This window comes from Erigeron canadensis, chromosome 8 (assembly GCF_010389155.1).
Source record: "Erigeron canadensis isolate Cc75 chromosome 8, C_canadensis_v1, whole genome shotgun sequence".
In the NCBI taxonomy this organism is placed as follows: domain Eukaryota; kingdom Viridiplantae; phylum Streptophyta; class Magnoliopsida; order Asterales; family Asteraceae; genus Erigeron; species Erigeron canadensis.
Genome location: NC_057768.1, coordinates 48,949,033 through 48,967,119, shown reverse-complemented (window position 1 = coordinate 48,967,119; position 18,087 = coordinate 48,949,033). Strand labels below are relative to the sequence as shown.

General features: G+C 28.7%; 1 protein-coding gene across 1 annotated transcript; it reads right to left on the bottom strand.

Annotated features, from left to right (window-relative positions):
- Positions 1-4,258: 4,258 nt before the first annotated feature.
- On the bottom strand, positions 4,259-5,106 carry LOC122579686 (brassinosteroid-responsive RING protein 1-like). The gene has a single exon (XM_043751908.1). It carries the CDS (start codon positions 4,942-4,944, stop codon positions 4,441-4,443), a length of 504 nt encoding a protein of 167 aa, XP_043607843.1. The 5' UTR covers positions 4,945-5,106; the 3' UTR covers positions 4,259-4,440.
- Positions 5,107-18,087: the final 12,981 nt, after the last annotated feature.

The window sequence follows — 18,087 nt, the reverse complement described above, 5'->3', positions numbered from 1 at the left end:
TTATATAAGTAGCAGTGTAGTTTCTACTAGGTAAATACTTCTTGGTGAGACTAAAATCTTTCATAGGTTGTGTATATGCATTTGTATTTGTATATCATACAATTATCGATCATGTACTTAGTTGTAAACTTTTGAAGTAGCTTAGGTACTTGGTTTTATAAATTCACTACTGGAATATTTCAATCTATAAGCTCTTTATTTTTTTTATTTTACTTGGACCAGCCTATTAAAAAATAAGTACATTTAGAGAGAGAAACGGAGACTTGAGTTGGAAGGATTAGAATTGTTTCAATTTTTGTATGTAATTGTATACCCTTGTACATTATAAGTTTCTTTAAAAAAAAAACAACTACTCGTAATTTAGTTGGTCAAATGTTATATTCAATTTGCTCTTGTGTGGAAGTAAGTAAAAAGGGTTAGTGCTAAAGGCGGCTTAATTATTAAAACACACACACATGAGAATAATGTAATTTCACACGTCACACGTGGATTGATTAAAAGAACTTTATTTAATAATGCACCATATAATGAGACCAGTGCTCAGATCCGTTCATTAGACTGGTAGTCTCAAGATATATAAATCTTATAATAATTGTTAAACAAAAAGTATTTGACCAATATCACAACTTAATGAATACGAAAGCTAAAGAAGAAACTTAATTAACATATGAAAATTAACTTCATATAAATATTGATTCCAGATCACAACTTAATTAATACGAAATCTAAAGAAGAAACATATGGTAATTAACTCCATATAAATATTGATTTCAGTTTACCTTTTTTTCAACCTTAGTTAAATAAAAAGAGAAACAAAAAATGCAAAGTATATAATTTTAAAAATACATAACAATTCATCAACAAAGACCATCTTGAACGTTTTAATTGTCTTCGGGTTGTTCACAACACGGAGTCGTAGATGATGGTTAACATGTGTTGGCTTATAAGATTTTTTTTATTAAAGGTCGGTATTTTTTATTAAATAAATATTACAAAAAATGGATGATTAATAAGGAGGGAGTATTAGGTTAAAAGAAGGGGATTAGAGGTGCTAAGTGTACTCCCAACCTCATCTTTTAGTTATATTACTAGTCCTAATACTCGTATGATATACAGTAGTTATAGAGATTGTATTATAAAGAAATTCAAATATCTCATAAATGATTTGTGAGTATAAAATAAACTGTAGTTAAAGTAAACCGATGATCGAAACTAAGTTATAATAAATAGTAATGATAAATATACTATATGTTTAGTTAAAGTTTTAGATTTACCTTAAATTTTTAAAATCACATCAAAATTGAAATTTGTAAACATAAAGAATGACGACAAATAGTCTTTTGATTTTGGATTTTAAACTCAATTTTTTAAAGTTTTCATGTTATTAACTTATTATAAGTAATATAAGTAATAAAAGTTGAAGAAATGAGAAAGAAAAAGAGACATATTTATTAAAATTTAGTATAATATGTGTTTTGTATATATAAACTAAGAGTTAGACTTTAATTCTAGGTTTAATAAGTAAATTGATTATATATACAATTAAAAAAGTTAATTTAATAATGTAGATAAATTAAAAGGATACATGTCGATGAAGGATTACGTCATGTGTTTTTTTAATAATATGTCAATCTTGTTTTAGATTTTTTTTAATTTATTGGTAGATAGATGGGATGGGGAGTGTTGGCACAAATTTAAGTTCGGTGGACTTGGTGATGCTAGTACTGGTCCTAACTAATTACTACTAAAGATATGATGTGAATAATTCAAGTCAACAAAATTCAAGTCAACCATTGTTGTTGTTGTTGACTCAACCCATCCTGATCTAAACGTGACTGCTATAAGATTGTAGCATTGTATTTTGATAGGCTTTTAAACCTTATCGATCTTTAACTAACAACGAACAATAATTTGGTATTTTTGCAAAAAAGTTTGAACATTGATGGTCTTCAATTTTAGAGGTCACTATAATTATTTCAATATTAATCATCAAAATATGTAACAAGGCATGTATTTTGGTCTGTGTGGGGAATTATTGTAGCGAAATAAAAAGGTACAACATCATTATTAACACGTTATATATGTTTTGGTTTGTTCTCTTCTGCGATGCCTATTCTTATATCTTGAATGCGGCGTTTATTTTCCAGTTAACCGTTTTGTTGAACCCTCTATGAAATCTAGATATTTTATGATTTATAGGATGGACATAGTATAGACAATCGAAAATTACAAAAAGTGAAAGAAAAAGAATAAATATAATAAGAAAGAGAAAAGGTGAAGGGATGTTGAAAGTTGACTAGTGTTTGTGTAGTAGACTAATAATAAATACGCGTTAATGGGATGATTACTTCTACGGGCTTTCCAGATTGGATCACTAGCTACTTACAACCAAGGAACCTTCTTATTTCCTTCTTTGTACGTAGTAATATAGTCCGAGTAACATTTTTCTTATTTTAATACTAGCTACTACCGTATCTAAATTTTAAAAGACAAACAGGAAAATTAAAGCTACATCAGTTTCATGTAGTTCTGCCTTACAGATCGATAAAGAAGAAGCCTACCTTTTCATACCTACCTACCTACCTAGTAGACTAGTAGTAGTGTTGTGTTATAACAAAAGATAATGGGAACAACTTTAAGCTCGATACCATAATTAGATACCAATCAATTCACCCAATATGAGACATATGATATCGGTATAATACTTTCATCTTAATTCTCACATAATTTAGACACCTTAAAAAATGCAACTCACATCTTTAAAATTTCACATCCAAGTCTAGGCTCCATTAGTAATGAACTAACATGCATTGGTGAATGATTTATTGTCTTCCTTTGTCTCAATTGTAAGAGACCCATTGTGACCAGTTAACTTATGATCTATACTTTTGTCGATGACTCAATAAAATTGTGATAATTTGTTGGTTCATATATATCATCTAATAAGATGAAGAATAAAATGATGACTATGGTCATGTTTTGAGCACAACCAACCCGGATGCGTCGGGCTTTGGCATGATATGACACCATAATACCATATATAGTTTGCTTTACATGTACGTAATAAGAATAGTTGGTTAGTTTAGTTAGTTATGATTGTACAATTTACATGACTTATAACAGTATGATGACTTTGGGAGTAAATTATGTATCTAAAACTACTCAAAAGAATAAAGATGTAAGATTCTTAAACTACTCTAATACTAATTTAATATCAATATTAAAGATTGAATCCGGATCTTCTATCAAATATACTAAGTTACTAACCCCATTAAGTTTACCAATTTTTAAATATTTAGTATATGTTGGATCACACCATTTTATAGGATTGTTGCATCCGTATGCAAACTTCCCTCCTTTCACGAAGCGTGCGTGATCAATTCTTGGATACAGTTGTACCTCTTACATCTAAACATTATTTTTCTATAACGGTTTGCTAAACAAAATAATTGTTATGTACGCATTTTTTTTCAACGGCAAAATTTCATTACTCAAGGGTGTTATCGGTTTTTCCTTCGGTTCACTTTGATATATCGGTTCACTTACCTCCCATTTTCCGGCACTTTTTGGCAAAGTGTCCATTGGCCATTTGGCCTAGTAGAGCCGATTGTAGTTTTCTTTGGTTTCCTTTTTCAGCAAATTTCTCTTTTATTTGTTTTTTTTTATTTTGACAAATTTTTGACAACTTTTGACCTTTAGTTTTCTAACCCTTAACAATTTGGTAAATTTTTTGAAGACCACACGATATATTTCTATCGGTCATTTTCTTGCCAAGAGTTGTGAAGGCATCCATGACTCTAATCAAACATCAAGTAACATCTTAAATTTTTACCATCAATAATTTATGATCATATTTCATATTTTACCTCCAAAGAGACAAAGTTTGCTCAGACAAAATCTCTCCCCACTTTTTTATGCATTTTGTTTTAACTCATTTTTATATTACGGAGTATAATTTTCAGAATTTCCAAATGGTTGGAAAAATATCCTGTAATGGTTAAGAACTTTAAAAATATAGTTAAGAACTTTAAAAAATTTCCCATCTAAATAGTTAAGCTAGAACTTTAAACTAACTGCATGCATTTTAAAAAAATATCCTGTAATGGTTGGAAAAATATATAATACATTAATACCTATAGCAAAGCCAAAAACACGAAGTCACATCCCTCCACATTTCCTTTTCTATTTAGCAACTTCATGAAAAAAAAATTAATAAATAAATAAATAATATGAAGGAACTTTAACCATGAAAGCTCTGCTTTTTTTTTTTTTTTTCTTCTATTACTTTTTTGACATATATATTTGTGTATACATATATATTCCGTATAATACAATCGCAGTATCACCGTTCTTTCTCTACTAACTAAACTAAAAAGTTAATACCAAAAAAAAGGGGGAAAAAAAAGAGACAAAACTACTATTGGAATTTAATTCCAATGTCTAGAATTCACTAACCATCTCCGACGACGACTCGTCGTAATACTCACCGATACCGGAAGCAGCCCACAACCCTTCATTAAAAGAATCTTTCAAATGATCAGGTATTAATGGTGTCCGGCAAAGTGGGCATGTTTTCTGATCATGGTCCATCCACCGGTCTAAACAACTCCTGTGGAATATATGCCGGCAGTTTGTCAGCCGCCGGATTTCATCTCCGCCATCAAACTCATACAAACACACTGCACAACTCTCCGGCGGATCCACCAGCTCAGAATATTTCACCACCGTAAGTAGTTCCCGGAGGAGCATAGCCGACACAGATTGGAACTGATTGTATGACTCTGTTTCGGTCGGGTCGGTTGAGAAATCGGGCTCTAAAAATTCGCCTAGACCCAGTAGCCGAAACACTCCCGAAATTATTTTCCGAATTAATCCGAGTAATGTCAATACATGTATCAAAAGTTTTGGTAGAAATAACTCGGTATATCCTACTGGAAAACCCATAGATCATTCAAGAAAAAATAAAATACTAGTTTTAAATAAATGAACCAGAAGGTTCCAATTTATAGGAAATTTGGTATGTTTTTTGGGTCAAAAATTGTTGACGTAGAGGTTGGATTGAAGGTGAGATGATATGGATACGTGCCGTGAGATGTATGCTATTGTAGGTGTGTATATAACTATATATATAGAAGGGAGTGGAAATGAAGGGTGTTAAGTGGAGTAGAGTGAACATGAAAAGGGGTTAAAGTGAAAATAGTGAGCAAGTCAGTACTATGATTGGACCACTGACACGTTGTATGAAAGGATTGATCACACGTTAAGTTGTTGCTATCCTTGTTTATTTACTCAGTTACTTGGTTTTTACATATTTTTTTAACTTATATCCTATTTTTAAAGTAATAGTCTAATTTTTTTTTAATCATTTGATGATAACATATAAATAATTAAAAGATAAGATTAAGAAAAAAATATAACAATAATCTCATGTCAATTATGATTTTAGAATGATTTTTAGGCTAGTATTTAAAAAGATATATATTAGAATAAAATAAGTAATAAGTAATTGATCCTAAAATGATAATAATAACAAAACAATATTTTTTACCATATATAAAAATATATACATTATATAATTTAAGCTTTATTTTTAACAACCCTATAAAGAATAACTAGATTATTTTCCCGCGTAATACGCCATAAATATTTATAAATTTACTATAGATTTAATATGTGATAAACTAATATTTTGACAAGTATAAGATAGATATGTTAAAATGACAAGGGTATCAATTTAAATAAATTTTGTTGAAACGTTGAATTTGTTACTAAATATTCTGGCAAGGCACCAGATTAAGAAAAAAATTACATCAAATGACTCAGGTTAATTTGCTACACGGTCCAAGAAAAAAAAGTGTTACGACGTGTGCTAATCCAAATAAACAAAACATATGCAATATAAAATAGGTCATCATTTGTTACATTGTTATCCCGAAACTGCACATTGTTGCGATGTTTTTCAATGACCATCACCAAGTAAATATATCTTTATATATATATATATATATAGTTTCCTTATTTTGAGAACCATGAGAACTCTTAGTTTATATATATGTTTACATGTTTTTTTTTGTTCATTCACATGTGAAATTATATAAAAATGTATGTTGTAGATTTCAAGAAACCTTCAAAATAGTCTTTTGTGAACTCGTGAATGAGTTTGTTCACGTTTTTTGTTCACATGTAACAAACGGCTATATATAAGGTTTTGAAAATTTTTTATTCTGCAACATATGCTTTTATAACATTTCACATCTGAATGAACAAAAAACATGTGATCCAATATAAAATTTAAGAGTTCTCACGGGTCTTACAAAATTATAGGTTCTCAAAATAAGACAAATGGTGTGATATCACAGGGACTAAAAATGCAATTTAATCTAATAATAGACAATAAATAATAATACATTACAGAATCATATTATTATCGGTGATTAATGAGCCTTTTAAGTTATTTTTTAGTTGAACATCAAAGATAGAACTAATTTTATAAAACCGACTAGTAAGATAGTATATGATTTAAATTACAAAATACAAGATGAAAATACAATGGTTATTTTTTACTTTTGACTTATACAATAAAAATTGTAAAAATAAATTTTAGATTATTATATATACTAGCTAATTAACCCGAATTCAATCCGGGCATATTAATAAGAGTGTTATAAAAACCTATTTTCATTACTTAAGTTGCGACAGTCTAATGGTACTCATGACCTCAAAATAATAGTCTCTATAATTGGTTTACTAACACGCATAATATACAGATAATTTATAAATATATTATGAAAAAATTATTTAGATGATGAAAATTAAAAGACCATATATAATATATTAGAGTATTGGAAAGAAAATAAAAAAATTTGTTTAAAAAATTAACATCGTAAAATAACAAAAATAAAAATGAAATAAATTTTAAGAAGGAAAATATTTGTGACATCATAAATAAATTAAATAAAAAAGAACTAAGTTTTAAGAAAAATTTTGAAAGTGACAAATAAGCAAGTTTTATTAAATGATGATGTCACACAAATGTTCTTTTATTTAGTATAAAGATTGGATTAACAGGATGTTGATCAGGAGCACATATGTTTTTTTTTTTTTATCAACAATAAGTTATATTTTATTGTTATTTGAAGTAAGAGAATTAAAGGTATAATATAATAGGATTGAAAAGGTTGGTTATAGTATGACATAATGTAGTTTTATATATTTTATTTATTTAAAGAGATAAATATAAAATATTTTTGATTTTATATATAGATATCTTCTAATAATAAATTAAGTACGAGTAGTAAAAAACAAAAAGAAAAAAAAAACGGTTGGTATCCCGACCAGACTTTTGGTAATTAAATCAGACTATTTGCAGCGATAATCGCTGCAAATAGTGGTATTTTTGTCCATATACAACTATTTGCAGCGATTACTGACAGAGGGTCGGTTATTTTTTACCAGATTTGTCATTACAGACAGCGGGCCCACACTATTTGCAGCTACTACTTGCAGTCGCTACAAATAGTAGATGTGGTTGAGATAAAAAAAGTTTAGTTGAGACACAGTGCGCGAAAAAAAAGTGGGAGGGGGTGGGGAACAAGACATGGATTCATTGTACCTCGAGAATACTGTACTGTGAATGGTCAGTAAAAAATCATTTCTGTATAGGCCAAAACTGGATTTGACTCGACATCATGTTACCTGCAGTTAAGTTTGCCTGTTTGTACGTCATGCAAATTATTCATGTACATCCATGTTCATCGCTTGCAGACTAACATTGAACAACTTGCACACTAACATAAATGCTTTAAATATTTTTTAAAAAAAATAAAAATAAATCCTCTTAAATATTAACTTAAAAATATTCTTAAAACAATAAAAAAAGTAACATGTGATATCCACGAATTCTCTTTTTTTAATCTTGCCCCTGATTTTTTCGCATATCATCATCTAATAGTCAGTGGCGGATCTTGGAATTTTTAATGATGGGGGCCAGTTTTTTTTTGCCATCGATATGTTCCGACTATTATATTATGGTTATGCAATACACTAAATCGGGCCGGGGGTCAAACAAAAATAACACTAATAATGTAAGTTTTCATTCAAATTACCAATACATAGTTTTTAACCAACACAAAACTATAAACACTCATGAAAATACCAAAAGAAAAAGTGTGGATTATAGATTGTGGGAGAAAGACCTTTTTACGTGGATTGTTGGCTAAAACATAAAATTATGAATGAACTAAGTGACTTATGGGTTATAAAAGCTAAAAAGGTAAGTTTTAATTTTTGCTGGAGCCTGAAACTTAAATAAAGGGAGGAAGACCTTTCTAGTGGATTGTAAATTGTGGGTTAAAACATAGAATTATGAATACACTAAGTGAATTATGAGTTATAAAAATTAAATAGGTAGATTTTATTGTACTGTAAAATTTATTAAACAATCAAAAGTTTTTAAAAAAGTAAGCCCTGGGAGACGACTTAATAAATACAAATTTTTTGACAAAATACGGATATATTAGTACACTAAGCGAAAAAATGGTGGTGGCTCGGGCCCCCACTGGTCCCCAAAAAGAACCATCCTTGTTAATAGTTAAAAGGATTTTTTAGTTATTTTGTTAAAAAAAATAATCATTTCCATATAAATATTAATGAAAAAAAAAGAGTTATTTTAAATGTTAATTCACCAATTATGATATAAATTTCAATTTACATAAATACTAATCTTTTCTAATTAAAAAATTATCTTCTAATATATATTTGTAGTTTATAGAATATATATTACAATTAAGTTATAGATTGGTAAGGTATTTGACCTTTGAAAGATCCATCTGGGTTCAAGTCTCACTTCTCACATTTGTGAGGGTGGATTGATAGGAGTTTTTCAAGAGTCATTATTTCCAGACATACGTGTAACTTAGTAGTAGAAGTAGAATATAATGTCGTTTAAAAAAAATAAGTTATTAATCAGGGGAAATGATTTAATCAAATAGCTTAATAATCTTCATAACCATGAGATGATGACAAATGAAAAATCATGGGACAAGATTAGGAAAGATAATTAGTGGATACCACATGTCATATTCTTAATGTTTTAGGAGGATTTTTAAGTTAATTTTTAGAAAAATTTATCATTTTCATATTAATCATGTCGTCAACTTAGTTTGTTTATAATGTACGAAGTAAAATGGAAGCAAGATAAGGTCACTTTTCTTTTTACAGTAATTTTTTTAGTTGATAGAATGTGTTTTATAATTTAATATAACTAAAATGTGATATAATTGATTTTTAGTGAGGAGAGGATTCGTTCAAGTTAGTATTAAATTGATTGGTAAAGTTGAGGGAATCTCAACCATTGATTAAAAATCAAAGGTCATGATTTAATAATCAACTTTTAATCATAACCATTGCTATTTTAATCAACGGTTGAGATCCTCTCAACTTTACCCCTCAAGTTGAGGTAATTTGAGGAAATCTTTACCTTTTTTAGTGTGTTGGACTAAGTACAAAATGAGTTCATGTAAGTATTTGATATTTATATTCATGTTTGTGTCAACATTAATTTGAAAGAAAATGCTTTCGAATACATTTTACATTTTAATTTTTTGTTCGCTCAAAAATATATACGTTTGATATATCAGTGTGCACATAAAATAATATTGAATATTTAGATATTTATATTTTAACCTGACATATTTTAATCCGTAGATTGTTTAGAAATCATTAACTTTCTTGGGTCCATCGGACCCCAAGAATTCCTAGTCAATTTCTATTTAGAAATTATTAACTTTATTGGGTCTACTAATGATATTATTAATAAATTGATTATAATACTTATGTTATAAATATACCTCTTACATCAATAGCTACACAACTCGAAGCCACCACCACCATTTTGTAACTTTCGCCATCACCATACTGTCGTCACTACCATCACCAATGCTATCAGTATCATTCATATATCCATCCACTATAACTATATACATACGTTACAATCGGAAGTGTCAAATATATAAATCTAAAACACAATGACCCACTACGCACTAAAAGTCGACAAAAATATTGTTATACAAAAAAATATTAATAGATGTATTTAGTTTGATTAGCATATAAGCATACTCTTAAAAATCAAAAGTTGACATACATAAATTCAATTATTTCTTCGAAAATTTCAACTTTTAATCAATCATACATCTTTACGTCAGTTTTTTAGTGTACGATTAAACCTATTTTTTTTCCAAACATTCAGTCAGAACAAGACATTAAGAAAACCTCTTCATATAATGGTGAATTCTTACATATACTTTAGACATCGAAATGTTAACTGTAAGTCGTTACCAGTATTCAAAGGACAAATCCTAAAACTTATCATCCCTAAAGATGAAACTTAAAACCTTTAGATAAAATCTAGGAGTGCCTCCACAGCATTGACATTATACCTATTAACTTAATCATATTTATTAAACTTTTAAGTGAAAATTCATCACGAAAGAAACAAATGAGCATAACGAAATTTAAATACCACATTAAAAGCCCGGCCAAGTGGACCGTGCTATTTGTCATGACTCCTTCAGTCGAGTTAATACCTAAAATGGTATAGTTGAAAAATATATTTATCAAAATGGTATAGTTTAAAAAATATTTGTTTTTAGTAACAATATTTACTAAAATGGTGTTTTTATTAATTTTTGTAGTATTTTGACTAAAAATTATTGATTATATACATGAGCCCTATTTCTCTTACATATCAAATAAACTTTATTTCTCAATTATATCATTGATGTTGCTACCTCATATTTTTTTATCTTAAAATTTAAATCATCAACGAGTAAAGCTTTGGCTACTTGGTGAGTTTAATTGCTTATCATATAATATAATTTTTATTCTTATTTAAAATTTTATTTTTTTTATATATCCATTCTCTATGAGTACCAAACAACGAAATCTATTCTATTTCCAAATACTCATTCTCATTATTTCTATTCTTTATTATATTTCTATTTTCTATAAATCCTTCCTACCAAACATCTTTTAATATCTTTTGGTCCAATTTGATATCAACATGTTTCGCACGTGTGGAATGGTGGATCATCTCATAAGTTTTAAGTAACCTAAATTGAGTGGGCTACAAAAACTATATTGCGAGATGTTTGTCACAATTAGAATAATTACATCACATGACCCGATGTTTGTTCAAAAATTCACTCTTGATCCTTTAGTTATGATATTTGTTATATCGATGATATTTTATGCCATTACTGAACCAATTATATGTTTTGTACGGTTGTTAATTTTTTATTTTTTTTAGTAATTTTTTTTTTCTACAAGCAAACATTTTCTCTTATTTCTTAACTCTAAGTTCTAAATTTTTCTTTTTTCATGATTAATTTTATGGTTGAATTTTTAAGCAATAACCAAATCTACGTCTCTAAATACATATATAGTACACACAAATATAACTTTAAATATACGTCTCGATGTTTTGGATATTACATCTAGATAAATAAAGATTCGTTAGAAAGATTTTTTAACATAAACATTACCTGTTACAACTAAATAAGAAAAAAAAATCAGTTTGCTTATATTTAGTTGTTGTGTTTGATAATGTGATTGAAAAAGCAATAATCTCTATTTAATATTTTTTATTCATACCAAATCAGAGATAATTTATTTGTTTTTTCCCCTTGTATTTTAGTCAATTCAATCTTGATAGTAAACCTTAGAATCATATGAAACATGTGACTTAGGATGTGCATGTTAATTAATCATTAACCATTGCAATTTTGTGGTTGGAGCACTAACAATCCTGGTGGATGAGGTCAAACTACTTGAAACGTGTTTTTAATATATCCGAAACGAAATATTATTGGGCCAACAAGCCCATTCTAGTCGTGGTTTTCCATGCACGACAGCACGAGTATTATGTTCTAGTTGAACTTGAACCCATCAATCTGTTAACAACTTGCTCGTATATAATTGACACTACAAAAAAAATTTTCGTTTGTACCCACCATATTTTAAAAATGCTAAAAAACTTCAAAAGTTGTTCGCACTTAAAAATGTGTATAAATAATCTACACTAAAAAATGTGAAAAAAGTTACAAGTTTCACATTTAAAAGTACGAAGAAAATTTTTACACACTAATAAGTGTGTAAAATATTAGATTTGTACGCACTTTTAAATGTAAAGATAATTTCTTTGCGGGTGATTTCTATGCACTATAAAAATCATTTCTTCGCAGGTGATTTTTACACAAGTGCGAAGAAATCGCCCGCGAATAAATGATCTCCACACTTATGAATGTATAAAGTATAAATTTTGTACACACTTATTAGTGTGAACGTTTTTCTTCACACTTTTAAATGTGAAACTTGTAGCTTTCTTCGTACTTTTTAATGTAGACTATTTTGTACACATTTTTAAGTGCGAAGTATTCAACAAAATTTTACACACTTTTCAAAAGTGTGTAAAAATGATTAATTTGTTGTAGTGTGAATATATATATATATATATATATATTTTAACAACAGTGGTGATAGTGATTGGACTCAGCGGCATGCCTATTCATCGTCGGTAGAGATCGACCACGTCACCAGCACAGTCAATCCGAGGGCATGACTGGCGGTGTAAGTCCTTCTACCGTTCTAGAGGAAACGAGCTAAACGCTATAGAAAACTCTCATGCCCCACCTCATTGGCAAGGACAACATTTTAACATAATCATAATTTATGTACAAGTAGTTAAGTGATCGAATAAGTGATAATATATTAATTAAACATAGATTTAAGAGATATTTTAAGTTATCTGCCATTATTATTGTTGTTGCCGTCTTCGTCTACTATATTCATTTTAATATAACTTAATTGTTAACGGGTGGTGTAGCTCAATGGTTATGGATATGATGATCGAGAAAACATTTGTCATATATGTAATGTAAGGTCTTGAATTTAAATTCAGACACCTTCAATGCCACAAAGGTTAAATGAGTTAGGTATTCCCCACATTATAAGCCGGTTTGGATCGGTAATTATCAATATTTGCCCCCACAATGGCACAATATATAACTCACTACTAAAGGGCCTCATGAGCTGACAATCAATCATATCCGGATTAAGACAGTGAAACCAGGTTTTTGAAACCGATGGGCAATAAGCAACCTATGGATAAACCTTAAAATGGGTTTCACGAGCCCAACAAAGATATTGCAACTTTTAAATTTCGACATTACTAAAAGCGGAGTATTTTAGTTATTTCACAAATCTTCTTACAAAGTTATATATGTTGATTTACCTAAACTAGGTATCTTATTTCATTTTTAATTTTCTCAATTTAAAGAAGAGCGATAGAATCATTAATTTAATTTATATAACGGCCAGAAACACCATATTATTTTCATGGACCGAACCATGAAAAATAATTAATATGCTTAATTTGTATGTTTAAAGATAAGTTTAAAAAAAAATCAAGCCATGTGACAAGATAAAAAATAGAGATAATGAAAACCGGTGTCATGTAATGTATAGAATATGCCTATTTTTAGGCATATAAATAAATTAAGTATATATATCGTTATCCAAAAACCATTTTGGGGCAAATATGTTAATATTTCTGGGCTTTGAAACACTCCAATTTGTTTTGTATTTTGCAAAATGTACTTTCTAACATAATTATACTCCGTAAGTGTTAGTGTATTATTCGTTAACTAGATTAAACCCATGCGTTGCATGATGATACTTGTTGTCGTAAATTTTTTTATAATTTAAAAAATGCATCTTTCAAATTTAAAGTATAAGACAATGTATTCAAATATAAACTAACTTATTAAAGATAACCTAATGAAACTTTTTTGTAATATCACATCATAAATAAATATATATATTTTAATACTAATCAATGGACTTATCTTTTTAATAATGCCTAACAACAAATGAAATTAAGGAATAAAGTGTATAAATTATATATCATTATAAACCATTAACATAAGTTCATATTTAATGCATAAAGCATAAACCGAAAAGGTTAATTCTTATGACATGAATAATTTATTGATTTTGAGTAAGAAATTAGATTTTTATTTAATAACTAAAGATAAAATAAGATCTTTTAAAACTTATTATTATATTGTTTAAATTATTATTATTATATTTATATAAGATCTTCCATATATTTTATTTATATTATATTTACATAAAATCTTTCATATATCGATTTTGAAACATGGATATATCTATCTTTGTATTTTATATTTATATTATTTTTCAAATGTGTAATCTTCATATAGATTTTGTTTTTATCATATCCAGCAACTTCTATAAGAAACAAAATTAAATTAAATATTAAATATTTATTAATGATGTACATGGCAAAAAAAAAAACCAAATATCTAAGAAAATTACAACTAAGAAAAAAATCATATTTGTCATCAAAATAATAGTGTTACATAAGATTTTTTATATCATCTCTTAGTTATCTAGAGATAAATTATTTTTTAATACTTGTGCATTTTTAAACCTTAAATAAAATATAACGAATTACTCGTAGATAGTAAACCATTTTAAAGTAATAACTACAAACTGATTAGCTCATCATGCGCATTACTACGTCTATAACCTTAAGATAATTAGTATAGCTTCACTAATGCGTATTTTTGCAACTAAAGATGATTTTTTTTCTTTAACCAACACATGTACATATTTGTAGTTTTGTACTAAGGTTTGCCTTACTATGAAGACTAATGTAAATAAAGGCATTAATGTAACATCGTTGTTTGTCATGGTCACCTTTGGATTTCAATTGGTTGGCATCAACCATCACACTTCTTAATTTGTATGCTAAACATTACACGGTGCTATTAACAATTAATTATGTAATTTTGTTATAACATTATTATCTATATATTAAACTCAAAAAACCTCTTATGGTTACAATATATCCAGCAAATTAACATTGTACTCTTTAAGTGCATAACGCTAATTGGTTTCAAAAAATTAAAGCTTTCAAACATGATCAGTAAATGACTGTTGAAACTTCACTTAATAAAAACATGATATTAGTAAAGTATTATTTTATGATTGGGGATATATTGACTGTTATGATCTTCAATAATCTTTTTTCCAGCATTATTAGTTTGAAGTTTAGTATGATATGAAAGCATAATTAATTGAAGGGGCTAATTGGCAATAATTAATCCAACGTAGCAATGATATGATGGAGATATTCTTTAATTCATCACATGTCCACCATGACATGATGATAAGATATATACATGTTGGCGAGATTCTTGGTCTTTAATTTTACATACTCATGGTGTGTATTAATCAATGTTTGCCATGCCTGTAACTAAGGGAGAAATTTAGTAACTAAGAGTAAAACACTACATCCGTCTCCCATTCTCCTGTCCATATATGTATGTTTAAACTCCATAATCATCACGCCCAGAAGCGGTGCCAAAGGAGGCAATAGGGTCTGATGATACGATGCCTAAGTAAATTTAAATTTTGTCATGAATTCTTAATTTTTTTTTTAAAGATTTTAAATTTTGTCTTCTTTTGATTTTTTTAGTAGATGTTTTAATTAAATTTGCCTCTCTTTTTTAGTTTTTTTTCTAGTACCATCGTGATCAGCGATCACGATTTTTCATAATCTTGACATCATATCAATCGATCGACAACCAACGGCACAAGGACAATGCTAGAAAGACTCTTCCATAATTTTTACACTGTGCTTCATCTGATATGTATCATATGACCATCACATATATAGACACGTCAAAAATGAACTAGGCAGGCAGTAGGCAACATATATACATGCATATTGATGCACATATACTATGTTGTCTCTTCTTTGTGTTTGATAACTTTTTCGACAACCCTTGAATCAATAAGGGCGAAGGGTGTCCTCGGTATATAAAGTATCGGTGTCGGGTGTCGGACATCGCCGGTAGACGGTAAAACCACCCCGGTCGATAACTGGAGTACGTGTTAATCGGTGTTTCAACACCGATGAAAACGAACATTAATATTGGGTGGCTTAAAAATTTTAATCAAACAAATACTAAAATATTTCGAATTTAATCTAATAAAGACTAAAATACTAGACTCAAGTTGCATGTAAAGAAAAGTAATTGAACCGATTTGTTTTGCTTCATTTACTGATCTAGCTCACATGTGACACATAATTTTAAATTACAAGCTAGCTTTTCAAAAGCATATACGAGTAATTGTCAAAAGCAAAAGTTGTTGGCATCATTATTCCAAGAACATGCAGCAACATCTCTTGTAGTCATTTCTTGAGAAAATGTTATTTTGTCTTGATTATGTCCTTTTTTTCATTAAGATGACCTCTTTTTATTTTCTAACAATTCTTAACTAAAGTAAAATATCGATGTGGTAAAGTTAAGCAATCATGTTGCAAACCCGACCAACTAAAACCATCACCGTGTTGTTGGCGTGGTTTTCTTCAAGCGACTAAGATCATGACGAAAGGGAATTGAAGTGCTAATATATTGCAATCTATTTCCTTTCAGTTCATGCGTCCAAAATTCTGTATGATTGTCAAAAACGCTAGTATGATTTTGGATGTCTCGATAAAACGTGAATTTTTAGGTTTTTTTTTAATTATTTGGGTTATTTACAGGCAGGAATGCTAGTTTTTTTTATATATATATTTTTTATTATTCAGATATGTGTGCGTGGCTTAATCTTGGTATCTTGTGGTTGTTTTGAACATTTCTTTGAACCCGGTATCTCTTGTAAATAGGTTCAGGATCATAACCATTATGCCACATTCGTGAGATTGTTTAACGTTTTCAATATAATCTTATTTAGTCATCCAACTAGGGTATTTGTGGTCCGGTTTGGTCTGGATTTGACTAAATTTCAAACCAAACCGACATATCCGGTTTAAACATATATCAAACCAAATTAGATCAAGTATGTTGTCTAACCGGACCAAACCAAACCATGTAAGCTGGTCCAGTTTGGTCGGTTCTACGGCTTCGAGTTAATTTTTCTTTCTTTTTATCTCCATATAATTATATGTATATTACATATAACTTTTTTCTTTTATCACACAACTATAATCCTAATACTAATAAAATCATTAAAAAAGTTGCTAATAGATTGTTCTTTATACTTACAACATCATTTTGTATCTTTTAATGGAAAAATTATGGAGCAATGAAGATAAAAAAAAAATAAAACGGTATATTAAAAATAAACTAAGATGAAAGTAAAAATAAATATATTGTATAAATAAATAGATGCTTATTAACATATATTGTTTATCTTAATATCTAGTAGATATTTACAAAATATGTGAACAAAAATATCTCATAATCTATTGCACATGTTGTTAAAATATGTAAATGTTAAATATCTCCGGTAACTTCGAGATATATGTGAAATCTTATATATATATATATACATATTTTTTGATCCGGTCCGGTTTTGACGGTTTGCTTTTTTCTCAAACTGTGATCGGACCAAGGATCCCAGTTTTTTTAAACTTAAACCGCCGAACCAAATTTTAGCAACTCAATCCGACCAAACCAATCGAAGTGCGCCGGTTTGGTCTGATTTTGACGGTTTGATGAACACCCATACATCAAAGATTTTGTAATTGAAATATGATATGAGCATTCACGATTCACTCGCTATTCACTCATTGTCCACTTGTTATTGTATAGGGCTGACTCGTTATTGGTTTATTATCAGGCGGTTCATTATTCTGATAGCAAGTGAAAGCAAATTATTGTTACTTTTGTTTATATTGTTGATTTGGTAGTTCCTATACTAGTAATGAGTTAGTTATGTATTAAAGACGTTGTAAGGACTAACATGAAGGTGGAGCGATTATGATATTTTGATTTGTCAAGCTTGGGGTAGTTATGTCCTAATCGCGTGTTTTGTTGGCGTCCTTTGGCGATTTTTTTTTGTGTTGCTTGAAATGATGTAATAAGCCTAGCTTGTATATTGGATGGCAACTAGCTAGGTAATATTTATAAAGCAACATAAAATTCAACTTAAAATTTTTATTACATGACAGGTGTAATTATTCGTTTTCCCTCCCAATCTTTTTTTTTTATTATT